Source organism: Mirounga leonina, unplaced genomic scaffold, assembly GCF_011800145.1.
Source record: "Mirounga leonina isolate KUSES-001 unplaced genomic scaffold, KU_Mleo_1.0 Mir_154, whole genome shotgun sequence".
In the NCBI taxonomy this organism is placed as follows: Eukaryota; Metazoa; Chordata; class Mammalia; order Carnivora; family Phocidae; genus Mirounga; species Mirounga leonina.
Window position 1 is genome coordinate 62838871 of NW_023270389.1, and position 17849 is coordinate 62856719.

Below are 17849 nucleotides of genomic sequence, written 5' to 3' on the forward strand. Positions count from 1 at the left end.
AGCAGACATAATTCAACAATAAATTAAAAGGATCATATACCATGAGCATGTGGGAAATATTCCAAGGATGGTTCAACATCTACAAATCAGTCAGTGTAATACACCACATTAATAAAATGAAGGATAAAAATCATATGATCATCTCAATAGATGCAGAAAAGCATTTTATAAAATTCAGCATCCATGTATGATAAAAACTCTCAACAAAGTGGTACAGAGGGTACATACCTCAACATAATAAAACTACATATAACAAGTCCACAGCTGACATCATACTCAATGGTAAAAAGTTGAAAGCTATTCATTTAAGATTAGGAACAAGACAAGGATGCATTCATGCCACTTTTATTCAATATAGCATTGGATGTCCTAGCCAAACAATTAGGCAAGAGAAAGAAATAAAAGGCATCCAAATAGGAAAGGAAGAAGTAAAACTATCTCTATTTGCAAATGACATGATATTATATATAGAAACCCTAAAGACTCCATCAAAAAACTGTTAGAACTAATAAATACATTTAGTTAAGCTGCACGATACAAAGCCAACATTCAAAAATCTGTTGTGTTTCTGTACACTAATAACAATTTGAAAGAGAAATTAAGAAACCAATCCTATTTGCAGTTGCATCAAGAAATAAAAACACCTAGTAATAAATTTAACCGAGGAAGTAAAAGACCTCTATGCTGAAACTGTAAGACATTGATGGAAGAAATAGAAGAATACGCAAATAAATGGAAATATATTCCACACCCATGGATTAGAAGAATTAATATTGTTAAAATGACCATACAACTCCAAGAAATCTACACTTTCAGTGCAATCTCTTACAAAATTCGGATGCCATTTTTCACAGAAATAGAACAAACAATGGTAAAGTTTGTGTAGAACCACAAAAGACTCCAAATAGCCAAAGCAATCTTGAGAAAGAAGAACAAAGCTGGAGGCATCACGTTTCTGATTTTAAATTATATCACAAACCTGTAGTAATCAAAATATGTTATTGGCATAAAAACAGATACAGGGCTCAATGGAACAGAATAGAGAGCCCGGAAGTGAACACCTGCATATATGGTCAATTAATTTGCAACAAAGGAGCCAAAAATATACAATGGGAAAAGGACAATCTTTTTAATAAAAGATGTTGTGAAAACTGGACAGCCATATGCTGGATCACTATCATATACCATATACAAAAATTAACTCAAAATGGATTAAAGACTTGAAACTATAAAACTCAGAGAAGAAAACATAAGGAGCAAGCTTTTTGACATTGTTCTTGGAGATGATATTTTTTTAACTGAAACCAAAAGCAAAGGCAACAAAGACAAAAATAAGCAAATGGGACTACATCAAACTAAAAAGCCTTTTCACAGCAAAGGAAACCATCAATAAAATGAAAAGGTAATATACTGAATAGGTGAAAATATCTGCAAATTATATATCTCATAAAGGGTTAACATCCAAAATATATAAATAATTCTTACAACTCAATAGGAAAAAGCAAACAATTTTATTTAAAAATGGGCAGAGGATTTGAATGGACATTTTCCCAAAGAAGATATACAGATCGCCAACAGGAACATGAAAAGATGCTCACCATCACTAACCATCAGGGAAATGCAAATCAAAACCACAGTGAGCTCAGCTCATACCATTTAGAATGCCTATTATCAATCAGAAATGAGAGGAGAAATAACAACTGACACCACAGAATTAAAAAGGATTATTATACTATGAAAAATTATATTCCAAAAAACTGGACAACCTGGAAGAAATGGATAAATTCAATCAATCTTCCAGAGCTGAACAAGGAAGAAATAAAAAATCTGAGCAGACTGATTACAAGTAACAAAATTGTATTGGTAATTAAAAAAAAAAAATTGCCCCCCAAAAAAGTCCAGGATCAGATGGAATCAGAAATAAATCCTACCAGATATTTAAAGAATTAATCATAGTCTCCTCAAACTATTCCAAAAAATTGGAGAAGGAAAACGTCCAAATACATTCTACAAGTCCAACATTACTCCAATACCAAAAACAGACAGACACAACAAAGAACCTACAGGTCAGTATGCATGATGTACATAGAGGCAAAAATCTTCAACAAAATATTAGCAAACTGCATACAACAATTCATTAAATGATCAGGTGGGATTTATTTCTAGGATGCAAGGATGGTTCAATATCCATAAGTCAATGAGAATCATAAACTACATCAATAAAATGAGGGAAAAATTATACAATCATTTCACTAGATGCCGAAAAAGCATTTGACAAGATTCAACATCCACTCATGATAAAAATTCTCAACAAAATGGTATTAGAGGAAACATACCTCAACATAATAAAGGCCATATAAGAAAAACCCACTCGGGGCGCCTGGGTGGCTCAGTTGGTTAAGCAACTGCCTTCAGCTCGGGTCATGATCCTGGAGTCCCGGGATAGAGTCCCGCATCGGGCTCCCTGCTCAGCAGGGAGTCTGCTTCTCCCTCTGACCCTCCTCCCTCTCATGCTCTCTGTCTTTCATTCTCTCTCTCTCAAATAAATAAATAAAATCTTTAAAAAGAAAGAAAGAAAGAAAAACCCACAGCTACCATCATACTCAATGGTGAAAAACAGACCTTTCCCTCCAAGGTCAAGAACAAGACAAGGATGTCCACGCTCATCACTTTTATTCAACATACTGGAACTCCTAGCCACAGCAATCAGACAAGGAATAGAAATAAGATGCCTGCCTATTGGTAAAGAAGTTAAACTGTCACTATTTGCAGACCACATGATACTTTACATAGAAAATCCTAAAGATGCCACCAAAAAACTACTAGAAGTAATAAACCAATTCAAAAAAGTTACAGGATACAAAATTAATAGACAGAAATCTGTACTATTTCCACTAACAATGAAGTTGCAGAAAGAGAAATTTGAAAAAAACACCATTTACATCACATCAAAAATAGTAAAATACCTAGGAATAAACTTAACCAAAGAGGTTAAAGACCTAAACTCTGAAACTATAAAACACTGATGAAAGACATTGAAAATAACACAAATGGAAAGATATTTAATGCTCATGGATTGGAAGAATTAATATTGTCCAAATGTCCATATTACCCAAAGCAATCTGCAGATTCAATGCAATCCCTATCAAAATACCAACAGCATTTTTCACAAAACTAGAACAAATAATACTAAAATTTGTATGTGGCCCCAAATAGCCAAAGCAATCCTGAGAAAGAACAAAGCTAGAGGTATCACAATTTCATATTTCAAGATATACTACAAAGCTGTAGTAATCAAAATAGAATGATACTGGCACAAAAATAAACACATAGATCAACGGAACAGAATAGAGACCCCAGAATAAACCCACATTTATATGGTCTATTAGTCTATGACAAAGGATGCTAGAATATACAATGGGGGAAAGACAGTCATTTCAATAAATAGTGTTGGGAAAACTGGACAGCTACATGTAAAAGAATGAAACTGGACTACTTTCTAACAACATAAAAAAAAACCAAAAATACCCAAAACCTCAAAGTGGATTAATGACCTAAACATGAGACCTGAAACCAGAAAAATTCTAGAAGAGAACATAAGCAGTAATTCTGTGACACTGACCATAGCAATAGTTTCTAGATATGTCTCCAAAGGCAAGGGAAACAAAAACAACAATAAACTGTTGGGATTACATCAAAATAAAAAGCTTTTGCACAGCAAAGGAAACTACAAAACTAAAAGATGGAATGGGAGAAGATATTTGCAAATGACATATCTGATATGGGGTTAATATCCAAAATATATAAAGAACTTATACAATAACAAAAAAACAAATAATCTGGTTAAAAATGGTGAGAGCAGCTAAAGACATTTTTCCAAAGAAGACATGCAGATGGCCAACAGAAACATGAAAAGATGCTCACCATTACTACTCATCAGGGAAATACAAATCAAAATCACAATGAGATACCAACTCAAACTGTTAAAATGGCCAAAATCAAGAAGACAAGAAACAAGGTTGATAAGGATGTGGAGAAAAAGGAACCCTCGTGTACTGTTGGTGGGAATACAAATTGATACAGCCACTGTGAAAGAGTATGGAGGTTCTTCAAAAACTTAAAAATAGAGATACCATTTGATCCAATAATTCCACTACTGAATATTTACTCAAAGAAAACGAAAACACTAACTCAAAAAGATATATGTACCTCTGTGTTTATTGCAGCATTATTTACAATAGCCAAGACATAGTCACAACCTAAGTGTCCATCAATAGATGAATTGATAAACACATACACACGTATACATGTCTGTGTATACATACACACAATGGAGTATTACACAACTATAAAAAGGATGAGATTGTGCCATTTGAGACAACATGATGGACCTAGAGGGTATTATGCTAAGTGAAATAAGTCAGACTGAGAAAGACAAATGCCATATGACTCCATTCAAAATGGAATCTAAAAAATGTGAATAAACAAACAGAGCTATTCCAGACATACTATTTCATCCATAAATATTTTAGTATGTGTGTTAAAAATGCTGATTCTTAAATTTTATTTTATTACTTTTATTTCCTTAAGTAACCTCGGCACACAACGTGGGGCTCAAATTCATGACTCCAGCATGCTCTACTGACTGAGCCAGCCAGGTGCCCCTAAGACTCTTAAATTAAAAAAACAAAACAAAACAAAACAAAAAAACCAGCCATGGCAATTAGACAAGAAAATGAAATAAAGACATCTACATTGAAAAGGAAAAAATAAATTACCTCTATTTGCAGATGACATGATCTATATAAAAAGCCCTAATGAATCCACTAAAAAAACTACTAAGTGAGCTTAGTAATTTCATATGGAAGTCCAAAAAACAAGAATAGACAAAACATTTTTTTAAAAAGAACAATGTTGGAAGAGTCACAGTTCCTGATTTTAAAACTTAACTACAAAGCTACAGCAATTGAGACAGTGTGAGACAGGCATAAGGATATGCAAATAGATCAGTGGAATAGAATTAAGAGTCCAAAAAAGAAAGCCTTATATTTATGGTTTTTGACAATGACTCCAAGAAAACTCAATGGGAAAAGAATCGTTTTTCCACAAATTATGCTGAGAAAACTGTATATCTGCATGGAAAAGAATGAAGGTGGACCCTCAACCTCAGACCATATCCAAAATTTAGCTCAAAATAGATCCAAGACCTAAATATAAGAGCTAAAGCTATAAAACTCATAGGGGAAAATCTCCATAACCTTGGATTAGGCAATGGTTTCTTAGATGTGACATTAAAAGTACAAGGAACAAAAGAAAAAAGATAAATTTGGCATAGTCAAAATTTTAGAAATTTAGTGCTTCTAAGGACACCAGCAAGAAAGTGAAAAGACAATCCACAAAATTGCAAAGTTTTTGCAAATCATTTATCTGATAAGAGTCATGTATCTAGAATATATAAAGAACTATTATAATTCAATAATACAAAGACAACCCATTTTTTCAAAAATGGGCAAAGGATCTCAATAGACATTTTTCCAAAGAAGATACCCAAATGGCCAATCAACACATCCTCATTAGAGAAGTCCAAATCAAAACCTCAATGAGGTACCACTTCACACCCATTTAGATGCCTAGAATCAAAAAGATAGATAATAACATGTAATAGTGAAGATGTGGAGAATTTGGAACCCTGATACATTGCTGTCAAATGTCAAATGGTATAGCAACTTTGGAAAATGCTTTGATAGTTTCTCAATTGATTAAACATATAGTTACTATATGATCCACCAATTCCACTTCTAGGTACATTTCCAAGAGAAATGAAAACATTATGTCCACACAAAACCTCATACATGAGCATTCATGAAGCATTATTTATAATAGCCCAAAGGTGGAAACAACCCAAACAGTCCAAGAACTGATGAATGGATAAATGAAATGTGGTATATCCCTATGATGGACAATTATAATTATTAGGGAATGAAGGACTGATGCCTGGTACGTGGATGAACCTTGAAAATATGCTAAGCAGGAGAAGCCAGTTATAAAGAACTAATATGTATGATTCTATTAATATGAAATGTCCTGAACAGGCAAATGTATAAGAAAGTTGATTAGTGATTGCCTGGTGCTGGGAGCTATGGGGCTTTGGGTAGCAAACCCTAAAAAATGTAGGGGTTTTTTTGTGGAATGAGAGTTCCTGATGCTCCACATCCTCAACATCATTTAGTGTTGTCAGTGTTTTGGATTTTCACCATTCTAGTAAGTGTGTGGTGTTATATCACACACACTTTTAATTTGCAGGTCCCTAAAGACATATGAGATTGAGCAACTTTTTATGTGCTGATTTGTTATCTCTATATCTTCTTTGGTGATGTACCTGTTTGGATCCTTTGTCCATTTTAAATTGGTTTTGTTTTCTTCTTGTTGAGTTTTGAGTTTTTTTAAATATTTTAGATACTAGATTTTATTAGATATAAGTAGTTTTGCAAATATTTTCTCCCAGATTATGGTTTCCCTTTTCATTCTCTTAACAGTGACTTTTTTAATTTTAATGAAGCCCAATTTATAAAATTTTTCTTCCATGGATCATGGCTTTGGTGTTGTATCTCAAAAGTCATTGCTGAACTGAAGGTCACCTAGGTTTTCTCTCCCACACTTTAGTCTTTCCAGTCAACACTTAATGAACTTATTCTCCTTTTCTTTATTCTTCTCCTACCTCCAACACATTTTTTAGTTGCATTATTTCTATTTTGTCAGAATATATATAACATGTATTAGCCCTTAACCTTTATCTTCACGTGTTAATCTTTTATCTACAATCAAATATATTAATGCTCACCATCAATCCTTTTGCCAGTTTTGCCAGTTTGTACAGTACAGTTGTTGACTAAGTTTCTATAATGGCCAGACAGTGTATATTTAAGCTTTGAAAATCAAATGATCTCTGTTACAATAATTAACTCTGCCATTGTAACTTGAAAGCAGCCATGGACACTAAATAATGAAACTGAATGTGGCTGTATTCTCATAAAACTTTATTTACAAAAACAGGTGATGACTGGATTAGGTACACAGGCCATAGTTTGCTGGCCATTGCTCTAGTAAATTCCTCAGAAAGGGGTCCTAGATACAGTATTTCCTGAGTTCTTTTTTGTTTTTTGTGTTTTTTTTTAAGATTTTATTTATTTATTTAATTGACAGAGAGAGACAGCGAGAGAGGGAACACAAGCAGGGGGAGTGGGAGAGGGAGAAGCAGGCTTCCCACAGAGCAGGGAGCCCGATGCGGGGCTCGATCCCAGGACCCTGGGATCATGACCTGAGCCTAAGGCAGACGCTTAACCGACTGAGCCACCCAGGCGCCCCTCTTTTTTGTTTTTTAAGATTGATTTATTTATTTTAGAGAGAGTATGTGGGGGGATGGGGGGCAGAGAAGGAGAGAATCCTCAAGCAGACTCCCTGCTGAGTGCAGAGCTCAACATAGGGCTCAATGCCAGGACCCTAAGATCATGACCTGAGCTGAAATCAAGAGCCCAACGCTTAACTGACTGAACCACTCAGGTGCCCTCTTCAATTCTTATTAAAGAATGTTTTTTTCTGTGACTTTAATATTTAAAGGAGAGCTTGATTGGACGTATAATCTTTGGTTCATACTTTCATTCCTTGGTTACCTTGTTTCATTCCTGGTTACCTTCCTTGTTACCTTGCTATATAGGTTGCTTTAGAGAATTCCAATGTTCTTGTTTCCTATTTGATGTTTATGTTGCGACACCTAAGGATTTTCCTTTACCTTTAAAGTCTAACATTCTCTCAGGTAAGTTTCAGATTTGACTTTTAAAGGTTATTTTTCCAGGTACCAGTGATCTCTCTGTATGTGTGTATATATACACACATACAGAGAGAGAGAGAGAGATCTATTTTTCTTTCTGTAAAGCTTTCTTAGTTACAGATTTTAATATTAGTTCTGTTATTTTGTTTTTTCAACTTCAGGGACTCCCGTTATACAAGAGTTGGATTTTGTCTGCCTTCCATTTCAGTCACTTTCTTTCTTTGCTCTCTTTTTTTCTTTACTTATTCCACTTATAGTGCTCACTTCGGCAGCACATATACTAAAATTGGAACGATACTTATTCCACTTATAGTCTCTTGGTTGTTTTTCTGCCTTTCTTCAATTCCTTTTTTTCAATTTTTATTCACATATAATGTCCCACTAGTATCTTTTAATTTAGTCTTTATTTCCTTTATCATCATAGTTCATGTGATTGTTTGGTCAACTCTTTTTTTTTTTTTTATGTTATGTTAATCACCATACATTACATCATTAGTTTTTGATGTAGTGTTCCATGATTCATTGTTTGTGTATAACACCCAGTGCTCCATTCAATACGTGCCCTCTTTAATACCCATCACCAGGCTAACCCATTCCCCTACCGCCCTCCCCTCTAGAACCCTCAGTTTGTTTCTCAGAGTCCATAGTCTCTCATGGTTCATCTCTCCCTCCGATCCCCCCCCTTCATTCTTCCCTTCCTACTATAGACATTGGGGAGAGTATGGGCTATGGTGAGCACTGTGAATTGTGTAAGACTGTTGAATCACAGACCTGTACCTCTGAAACAAATAATACATTATATGTCAACTCTTATTTCTATTTGTGGTTCATTTTCTGTTCCTAGCTTATGAATTTATTTTGTTTTAATTCTGGTATAGTTAACATACAGTGTTATATTAGTTTCAGGTGTACAATATAGTGATTCACCTAGTTTACAAATTTATAATTCAAGATTTTTCTTTCTCTTATCACCAAATGCTTGTTTGAGGTTATTTAATTCAGTTTAGGATATTAGTTTGCAGTTTTCCTCTGTGTTTGGTTTTTTGAAGGGACTTTTATTAACTGAAATATTTTTATTTTTATTTTCTATTCTCTTATAGCAACTCTGTATAGATTAAGTCTGATTATATCTTTGAATTTTATGGACAGTTTGCCAGCTTGAGTTGGTTTCAAAGATCCCCACCTGGGGTGCTTGGGTGGCTGAGTCCAACTCTTGATTTTGGCTCAGGTCATGATCTCAAGGTCCTGAGACTGAGCTTCATATTGGGGGCTCCATGCTGGGTGTGGAGACTGCTTAAGATTCTCTCTCCCTCTCCCTCTGTTTCTCCCCCTCCCCCCCAAAAAGAAAGATTCCTAGTTAGAGCTAACTTTCTTCTCTTGTTCTAGCAAAGTGCAATTTCTTTAATTGATAGCTTTTTACTGGGAGTGTTATATTTCCTTGGTTGCTTGGTTTGGTTTGGTTTTTTGACCTGTCCTATTCTAAATCTCCCCCTCTTGATTCTCCTTCCCTACACCATTCACTCTCCAAAGGGTGTCTCCCTTTCCTGAATCTTCTCTGAAGAAGTGACACCTTTCTGAAGGTCCCATCTCAAGTCTCATATGCCTTTAGTTCTTGTCCTCATAGTCAGTGCTCTGATCTTCTAGGAGTCTTTTTCTATTATATTTTTGCACCCAGGGAGTGCTTTTTCTCTCTGTGGGTGATTTTAATTTAGTCTTACCCTTTCATTTCCTGCTTTTTCCCTGTAGTTTTTCAGAAGACTTTCAGAAGAAGGGTCTTGAGTGAGAGTTCTGCTAAAGAAAGTTGATTTTTTTACTTACAGGTTTCTTGAAATTTGCAGTGTGCTTTGTCTTCTAGCTATGTTATGACATACAACTTTCTGGGTTTTATTTGTTGATCTATGTGGTTTTTTTTTTTTTGGAAATGTGTGGAGAGAGGCAAACTTATGTGGCCACCTTTACCTGGGCTAATCATAATCCTCCCGCCACTCATGTTTTGATACACTGTCAGACTACAGTAATTAGCAACTATATCCCATTTTTTATACCCACCATGCAGACATGGTTCCACACAAAAATTCTTATGTAATACTTAGTATCATATTTATGCTGATATCTCTGCAGTCATTTTGGGGATCTGAAGCTCTTCTAGTGGATTCCTCAGGAAGGGCTCATAGAAGTAATATTTCCTGAATTATTTTGTGGTCATAAGAGCTTACCTATAGGTTTTATATCTGAAAGTTGGTGTATCTGGATATAAAAATTATTGGCTTCTGTTCTATTTCTTTTTTTAAAAGATTTATTTATTTATTTGAGAGAGAGAGAGTATGAGTGGGTGGTGGAGCAGAGGGAGAGAATCTTAAGCAGATTCCCTGCTGAGCACAGAGCCCAGTGCCAGGCTCAATCTCACAACCCTGAGATCATGACCTGAGCCAAAATCAAGAATTGGACACTTAACCAACTGAGCCATCCAGGCGCTGTGTTTTATTTCCTTTTATATCTGTTAACTCTGTTGTCTCTGACAGAAAGTGTTGTTTCCAAAAAGTCTGTTGGAAATATGATTTTCTTTCCTTTATGAATAACATGTGTTTTGTTGTTCTTGTTGTTTTAGTCAAGATCCCCAAAGTGTTTCCCTTTAAGCCCAGTGCTTTTATTAATATAGCTCCTGGTTGCTTTTACTTTTTTTTAATCATTCATAATTGTTTTTCCTAGTTCTGAGCTGTGCCTTTTCAATATGCTGTTTCAAATTATTTTAGTTCACATATTAGTGTTGAATTAGTTAATGTTGATGTTATTGTTCTGTTCCAAACAAACACTTTGATTTTCTTCTTCAGTATCTCCAACTATACATATATTGAATTTTCTTTTCCTATCTTTTATATTTGTCACTTACTCTTGAATTGCTTTCTATTTCTTTTATTCTTAAAAACCTATTTATCTCAAGGCCTTATCTATTTTTTATTCACAATTGTGGTTTTTCTAATTTGGTTTATTTCTGAAATGACTTTTGTTTCTACGTTTTTCCCAAGTTCTAGCTTACTTATGAGTTTCAAATTCTGATTTATATTGTTCTTCATAACTTTTATCATTCTCTTATTTATTTTACCTCATTTTGAAATAGTAGGTGTATCAGCCAGTGTTCTCACAGAGAAACAGAACCAATAGAATTTATACATATGTATACTAAGATTTATTTTAGGAAATTGGCTCATGTGATTGTGGGAACAGGTGACTCTGAAATCTCTAAGTCAGGCCAACAGGTTGGAAATTCAGGCCAGAGTTAATGCTGCAGCTTGAAGCAGAATTTCTTTTCCAGGAAACCTCAGTTTTTTCTGAATGATTCCAAGTGATGGAAGAGGCCCCATCCACATTATCAAAGGTATTCTCTTTTACTTAAAGTCAACTGATTGTAGGCATAAACTACATCGTAAAATATCCTCACAGCAAGACTTATGTTATATTAAGTAACTGGGTGCTGTAATCTAGCCAAGTTGATACATAAGACTAAACCTCATATTAAGTTGTAGCTTTCATTTATTTATTGGGTATGTTCTTACAGAGATGTTATTCTGCTTTGTATTTTCTTTTTCTTATAACAACTGTGTGAAATTAGACTGTGATCCTTTTTCTGTTGCTTTTTTTTTTTTTTTTACATGAAATTGATTTTCCTGATCTTTAAGGCAGGGTGGGTCAAAATAACTTTTCTAACTTCATGGCTTTAGACTTACCTCTTCTGTTGTTTTGTAAAGTGTCCAAAAATAAGGTTAATACTTTTTGAGATCTCCAGATTCTGTTTCCTTCTCTCTTTCATCTGTAGTTTTTGTTTCCTTTGTCTTTATTGTCCCTTTCCAGCTCAGTTGGGATTCTTTTCCCTTCATTACAGATCCTTGCCCTAGAAGTTATCTTTAGGTCCTTGGTTTTGGTGTTCATAGATCCCAGCTTCTCCTGCCCTTTCAAATATTATCATGGACCTCTTGGACTTAAACTTAGAAATTGAAAAGTACAACAACCTCTCTGGTTAGAGTTGCTGTCTTCCCAATGTCCTGCCATGGTTTCCAATGAATACCTATCACTGATTTAAATGTTCTTCTCTTCTAAGGTCTACCATATTTGCTTTCTTTTGCTGCCTTATGCTGATATCATGTGAGTCTGGTTGTTTTAGCTGGCTTGTTCCAACCCACTTATATTTTGGGATTTTGAAGAATACTTTGTCACTAAGTTTTATTGTTGACATTGTCCAGTGTTGTTTTGTTTGTTTCATTGGTACTACCCTAATTGTCTTCTCTGTGCCTACAAGGAAATTGGAGTAGATTGAAAAACTACATCACCACTAACCCTTCCTAATTTCTTTTCTTCTGTAAATGCCTCTTTTTGTATCCTTCCTTTTACTTTTTTGGGTTTTCTCTGTTGTTATTTTATTAGCATCTTATACTGAAAACCAAGTTTATTCACTTTCAATCTACCTTATTTCTTCTATGTATATTTAAGGCTATATATTTCATTTTAGGAATTATTTATACTATATGCTACAAGTTTTAAGAACATTGAATGCTTTTATTCTTTATTTATAAATATTTTGTAACTTCTGTTGTGATTTCTCCTTTACTTCACGAATCATTCAGAAGTAAAGTTTGGAGGGTTTTTTTTCCTTTAAGAATTACAAATACCTTAATACTTTTTTCTGGCTAATTTTATGAGAAATTCTACTTTTATTTCATTAATATCAAAGGCATAGTATATGTGATGATAATTCTTTGAGATTGGCTAAGACTTCGTTTGTAAATATGATCAATTTTGGTAAAAAGTTCTATGTGAGATTGAAAAGAATATATTTTATTTTATATTGGCTAATTTTATAGGTTTATCTGTAGTTTGAGAAAAATGTGTCAAAAACCTACCACTATATTTGTGGCTTTTAAATTTTTCCTGGTACTTTTATCAAATTTTGCTTCATATAGTCTATAGGTTCAATGCAATCCCTATCAAAATACAAATGGCATTTTTCACAAAATTGGAATAAATAATACTAAAATTTGTATGGAACCACAAAAGACCCCAAATAGCCAAAGCAATGTTAAGAAAGAACAAAGCTGGGGGTATCACAATCTCCAATTTCAAGGTAAACTACAGAGCTGTAGTAATCAAAACAGTATGGTACTGGCACAAAAATAGACACATAAATCAATGGAACAGAATAGAAAGCCCAGAAATAAACCAATGAATATATGGTCAATTAATCTATGACAAAGGGTGCTAGACTATCCAATGCAAAAAAGGCAGTCTCTTCAATAAATGGTATTGGGAAAACTGGACAGCAACATGTAAAAGAATGAAACTGGACCACTTTCTTACACCATACACAAAAATAAAATCAAAATGGATTAAAAATCTAAACATAAGAGACCCGAAACCATAAAAATCCTAGAAAAGCACACAGGCAGTAATTTCTCTGACATAGACCACCACAACATTTTTCTAGATATGTCTCCTGAGGCAAGGAAAACAAAAGCAAAAACAAACTTTTGGAACAACTTCAGAATAAAAAGCTTCTGCACAGCAAAGAAAACCATCAACAGAACAAAAAGACAACCTACTGAATCGGAGAAGATATTTGCAAGTGACATATCTGATAAAGGGTTAATATCCAAAATACATAAAGAACTTATACAACGCAACACTGAAAAACCCCCAAATAATCCAGTTAAAATAGGCAGAAGACCTGAATAGACATTTTTCCAAAGGAGACATACAGATTCCCAACAGAGACATAAAAAGATATTCAACATTACTAATCATCAGGGAAATGCAAATTGAAACCACAGTGAGAATATCACCACACACCTGTCAGAAGGGCTAAAATCAAAACCACAATAAATAACAAGCGTTCATGAGGATGTGGAGAAAAAGGAACTTTTGTGCACTATTGGTGGGAATGCAAACTGCAGCCACTGTGGAAAACAGTATGGAGGTTACTTTAAAAATTAAAAATGAGGGGCACCTGGGTGGCTCAGTCAGTTAAATGCTCAGCTCTTGGTTTCTGCTCAGGTCATGATCTCAGGGTCGTGGGATCGAGCCCCGCATAGAGCTCCACCTCAGCATGGAGTCTGCTTGAGATTCTCTCCCTCTGCCCCTCCCCCTGCTCAAGCCATCTCTTCTTTTTTCTCTCTCAAATAAATGAATCTTAAAAAGTTAAAAATAGAAATACCATATGATCCAATAATTCCACTACTGGGTATTTACCCAAAGAAAATGTACGTACCCCTATGTTTATTGCAGCATTATTGACAATAGCTAAGATACAGAAGCAACCTATCTATCAATAGATCAATGGATAAGGAAGATTGCTTATCAAAAGATGAATGGTTAAGAAATAAACACACAGGGGCACCTGGGTGGCTCAGATGGTTAAGCGTCTGCCTTCGGCTCAGGTCATGATCCCAGGGTCCTGGATCAAGTCCCGCATCAGGCTCCCTGCTAGGTGGGGAGCCTGCTTCTCCCTCTGCCTCTGCCTCTCTCTCTCTCTCTCTCTCTGACTCTCATGAATAAATAAATAAAACATTAAAAAAAAGAGAAATAAACACACATACCAGAATATTACACAGCCATACCAAAGGATGAGATCATGCCATTTGAAACAACATGGGTGGATTGAGAGGGTATGTTAAGTGATATAAGTCAGACTGAGAAAGACAAATACCATATGATTTCACTCATAAGTGGAATCTTAAAAAACAACAGCAACAACAAATGAATAAACAAAAAGCAGAATCAGACCTGTAAATACAGAGAACAAACTGATGGTTGCCAGAGGAAAGGGTGATGGTTTGGGTAAAATGGGTGAATGGGAGTGGGAGATATAGGCTTCCAGTTATGAAATGAATTAAGTCAGGATAATAAAAGACACAGTATAAGGAATATAGTCAGTGAGAGTGTAATAGCAATGTATCAGCATAGATGGTAGCTATACTTGTGAACATGGCATAATATAAAAACTTGTGCAATCACTATGTTGTACATCTAAAACTATTGTAACATTGTGTGTCAACTATACTCAAAATTTTTTTGCTTTATATATTTCAGGGTTATGTTATATCTTCTGGTGATTTTCTCTTTTTTCTTATACAGTCATTAATCCTATAATTTCAAATTTATGAGATAGCTGGTATTATAATCCTTATTTTACAACTAAAAACACTGAAGCAGTATTTACAGATGTATATCTACATGAAATTTGTACATATGTCTGTGTACATAGTTGTTACTATAACGGTGAAATTGGGTTCCAACCCTGGCTTCAGAAGAGGACCAGGGATACCTGGGTGGCTCAGTCAGTTAAATGTCTGACTCTTGATCTCAGCTCAGGTCTTGATCTCAGGGTTGTGAGTTCAAGCTTTGTGTTGGGCTCCAAACTGGGCCCGGACACTCCTTAAAACAAGAGAACCAATGTTGAGACTAAGACTGATGATGTTAGAAAGTGAATCAGTATCCTTCAAAAGGGGAAATAACTTATAAATGAAAGAATGTGGAAGCAGAAAAAAAAATAAGGAATAAGGAAATAGGGAAAATGTGACTGATGGAAGTTATAGTGGTAGAGTCCGTGATATGCAGAGTAGGATCTCAGAATTTACCATGACTTGTTTTTAAGTGAAGGACCTTGTCTCACTCATTTTTCTTTATCCTTAGAATCTACTGGAGTGCCAGTCAACTGCTAGACACTTGATTATTTTTGATGTAAAATAAAATAAGAATCATGGGTTTTTTTGGGGGGGAGACATCTGAAGTGTCTTGGAAACGTTATTTTTCCTTTTTCACATTTCTTTGTACAATTTTAAAGAATCAAATTTTATTCTTTTTTTTTTTAATAGTAAGGACTCAGGAACTTGAGCCCTACATTAGAGCACTGAGATAAAAACTTTGAAGCAGATTTTTCTGTTTGAACTATTTTACCTTCTTTTTTAGATTAAGTTAGAGTATGAAGGAACACTATTTTCTGAGTGGAGTGTGCCAGCAACTTGTTCTGTGAAAAATAAAAGGTAAGATTTTTGCTGTGAATGTCAATATAATGTGTGCATTTACACATAAAAACATATTCATATAGTGTAGACATTCAGATTCAGGGCTGTATTTGAATGTAAATTTCTTCCCATCACATAGATGGGAAAAGAAAGACAAAATCTCTTTGAAAATAGGATAGAAGTAAAATATTGCTATATTTTTTATTTTTCTTATTAACATACAATTGATATGTTTAGGCTTAAAAAGTAGTAGGGGAATTTTTACTAATCTTGCATGTATCTATGCTTATTTATCTTCCTGTTCTTTTTAAATACTAGCTCACCCAAGACAGAACTGCGTTGTTCTTCTCCTGGTGTTCAGACTATAAGACCAATTGTCACGGGCCCAGTAAGTTGATTTTAATAAGTTATTAAATCTTGCATAATTATCTCCATTACATTTTATATTCCTTATTTTGAACTTTCAACCTGTTTTAAATAGTGTGTTAAGTATGAATAATTTATGAATAAGTATAAATAAATGTTAAATATAAATAAATAAAAATAATAAATATAAACATTGTCAGTATGGCAATTTTCAGATATATCTCATAGCAGATTATAAGTTACGAAATGAGGGGCACCTTGGTGGTTCAGTTGGTTAGGCGTCTGCCTTCAGCTCAGGTCATGATCCCAGGGTCCATCCTGGGATGGAGCTCCGAGTTGGGCTCCCTGCTCAGCACGGAGTCTGCTTCTCCCTCACCCTCTCCCTCTGTGTGCTTTCTCTCTCTCAAATAAATAAATAAATCTTTAAAAAAATAAGTTATGAAATGATACGTGATTTTTAAGTTAGCCTTTTCATCAAGTATGTTAAAGCCCCATTTACCACCTTAATGATAGTAGTACTCCCCACTGAGTGGGTCTCATGTCATATACTTTTATGACAATTCCTTGGATTAAAAGCCATTTCTAGTAAGTTTGTTTTTACTATATTTTCTTCAATTCCAGAAAGCATATGCGAATGCAAATACATGAGAGGGATGTTGAATCCTCTCTCATTTACAAAAAAGAAAAAGAAAAAGTTAAGCATTAAAAACATTGGCTGTCTACTAATTAGTAACACGTACTAGCCACGCACTTCATAGCTGATATTCCTATACAAGTGTGTCTAAAGCTACTGCCAGAGAGACTCCCTGTGACAAATCTTGTCTTTATTTTGGGGATTGAGCCTTCTTTTTAATTAATAATCTTTATTTTCAGAAAATAAGTAGAGTGATGTGGGAGAGGCCAGATGAATATTAATTAATTCATTTTTTCAAAACTTGTAGATTGAAAAATATTTGAATTTCGCTTTTGAGTTTATGAATATTTACCAGGTTCATGGACAAAATTCCTAAGCAAGTAAAAGCTTACTCCTTTTCCTTTTGTTGTATGTTGGAAGCCCAAATGTGCAATGTTATATAGAAAATATGTACACACAAATACATGCATATATAAGAATATCTTTGTCATTTATGTATGGTGCCATCCGATCTTACAACTTTTAAGGATGTACATGTAACTTTTGAAATACACTCAAAAGCGCTCAGATACAACAACCAAAAATGTCTCCAATGTCCCCTGGTGAGAAAAATCATCTCTGATTCAGAACCATTACAGAAGAAAATTAATTGAATTGTGTTTCAGTAAGCAAGACTGTCTAGGAAAACTCACTATTTACCTTTATACACTCAAAGAGAACACTTCTATTACCAGATGTGGTGTGGGGGCTTGGTTTCCATACAGACTATTTCTGACACCAGTGGAGTGTCCTACAATTCAGAGTTCTGGCATTTTCTACACGGAGTAACTTCACATCCCACAAGTAAAGGGCTCTGTCCCACAAGACTGCCCCACTTCACATGACAATTGCAAGTTCCAGTTTGTCACCTGACTAACTGGCTATAAATCCAGGTTCCCACAACCTTCTCCTCAGGTTCAATAATGTGCCAGAACAGCTCAGAGAACATTTGCCAGTTATAATAATAAAA

At 34.6% G+C, this 17849-nt stretch overlaps 1 protein-coding gene across 1 annotated transcript in view; it reads left to right on the forward strand.

Annotated features, from left to right (window-relative positions):
- The window catches only part of CATSPERE (catsper channel auxiliary subunit epsilon), a 210309-nt gene that overhangs the window by 22665 nt on the left and 169795 nt on the right, over positions 1-17849 (forward strand). Inside the window, exons 3-4 of the mRNA XM_035011039.1 lie at positions 15785-15858; positions 16159-16228. Coding sequence (XP_034866930.1) covers positions 15785-15858; positions 16159-16228 — 144 coding nt within the window. The remainder of the gene's footprint in view (positions 1-15784; positions 15859-16158; positions 16229-17849) is intronic.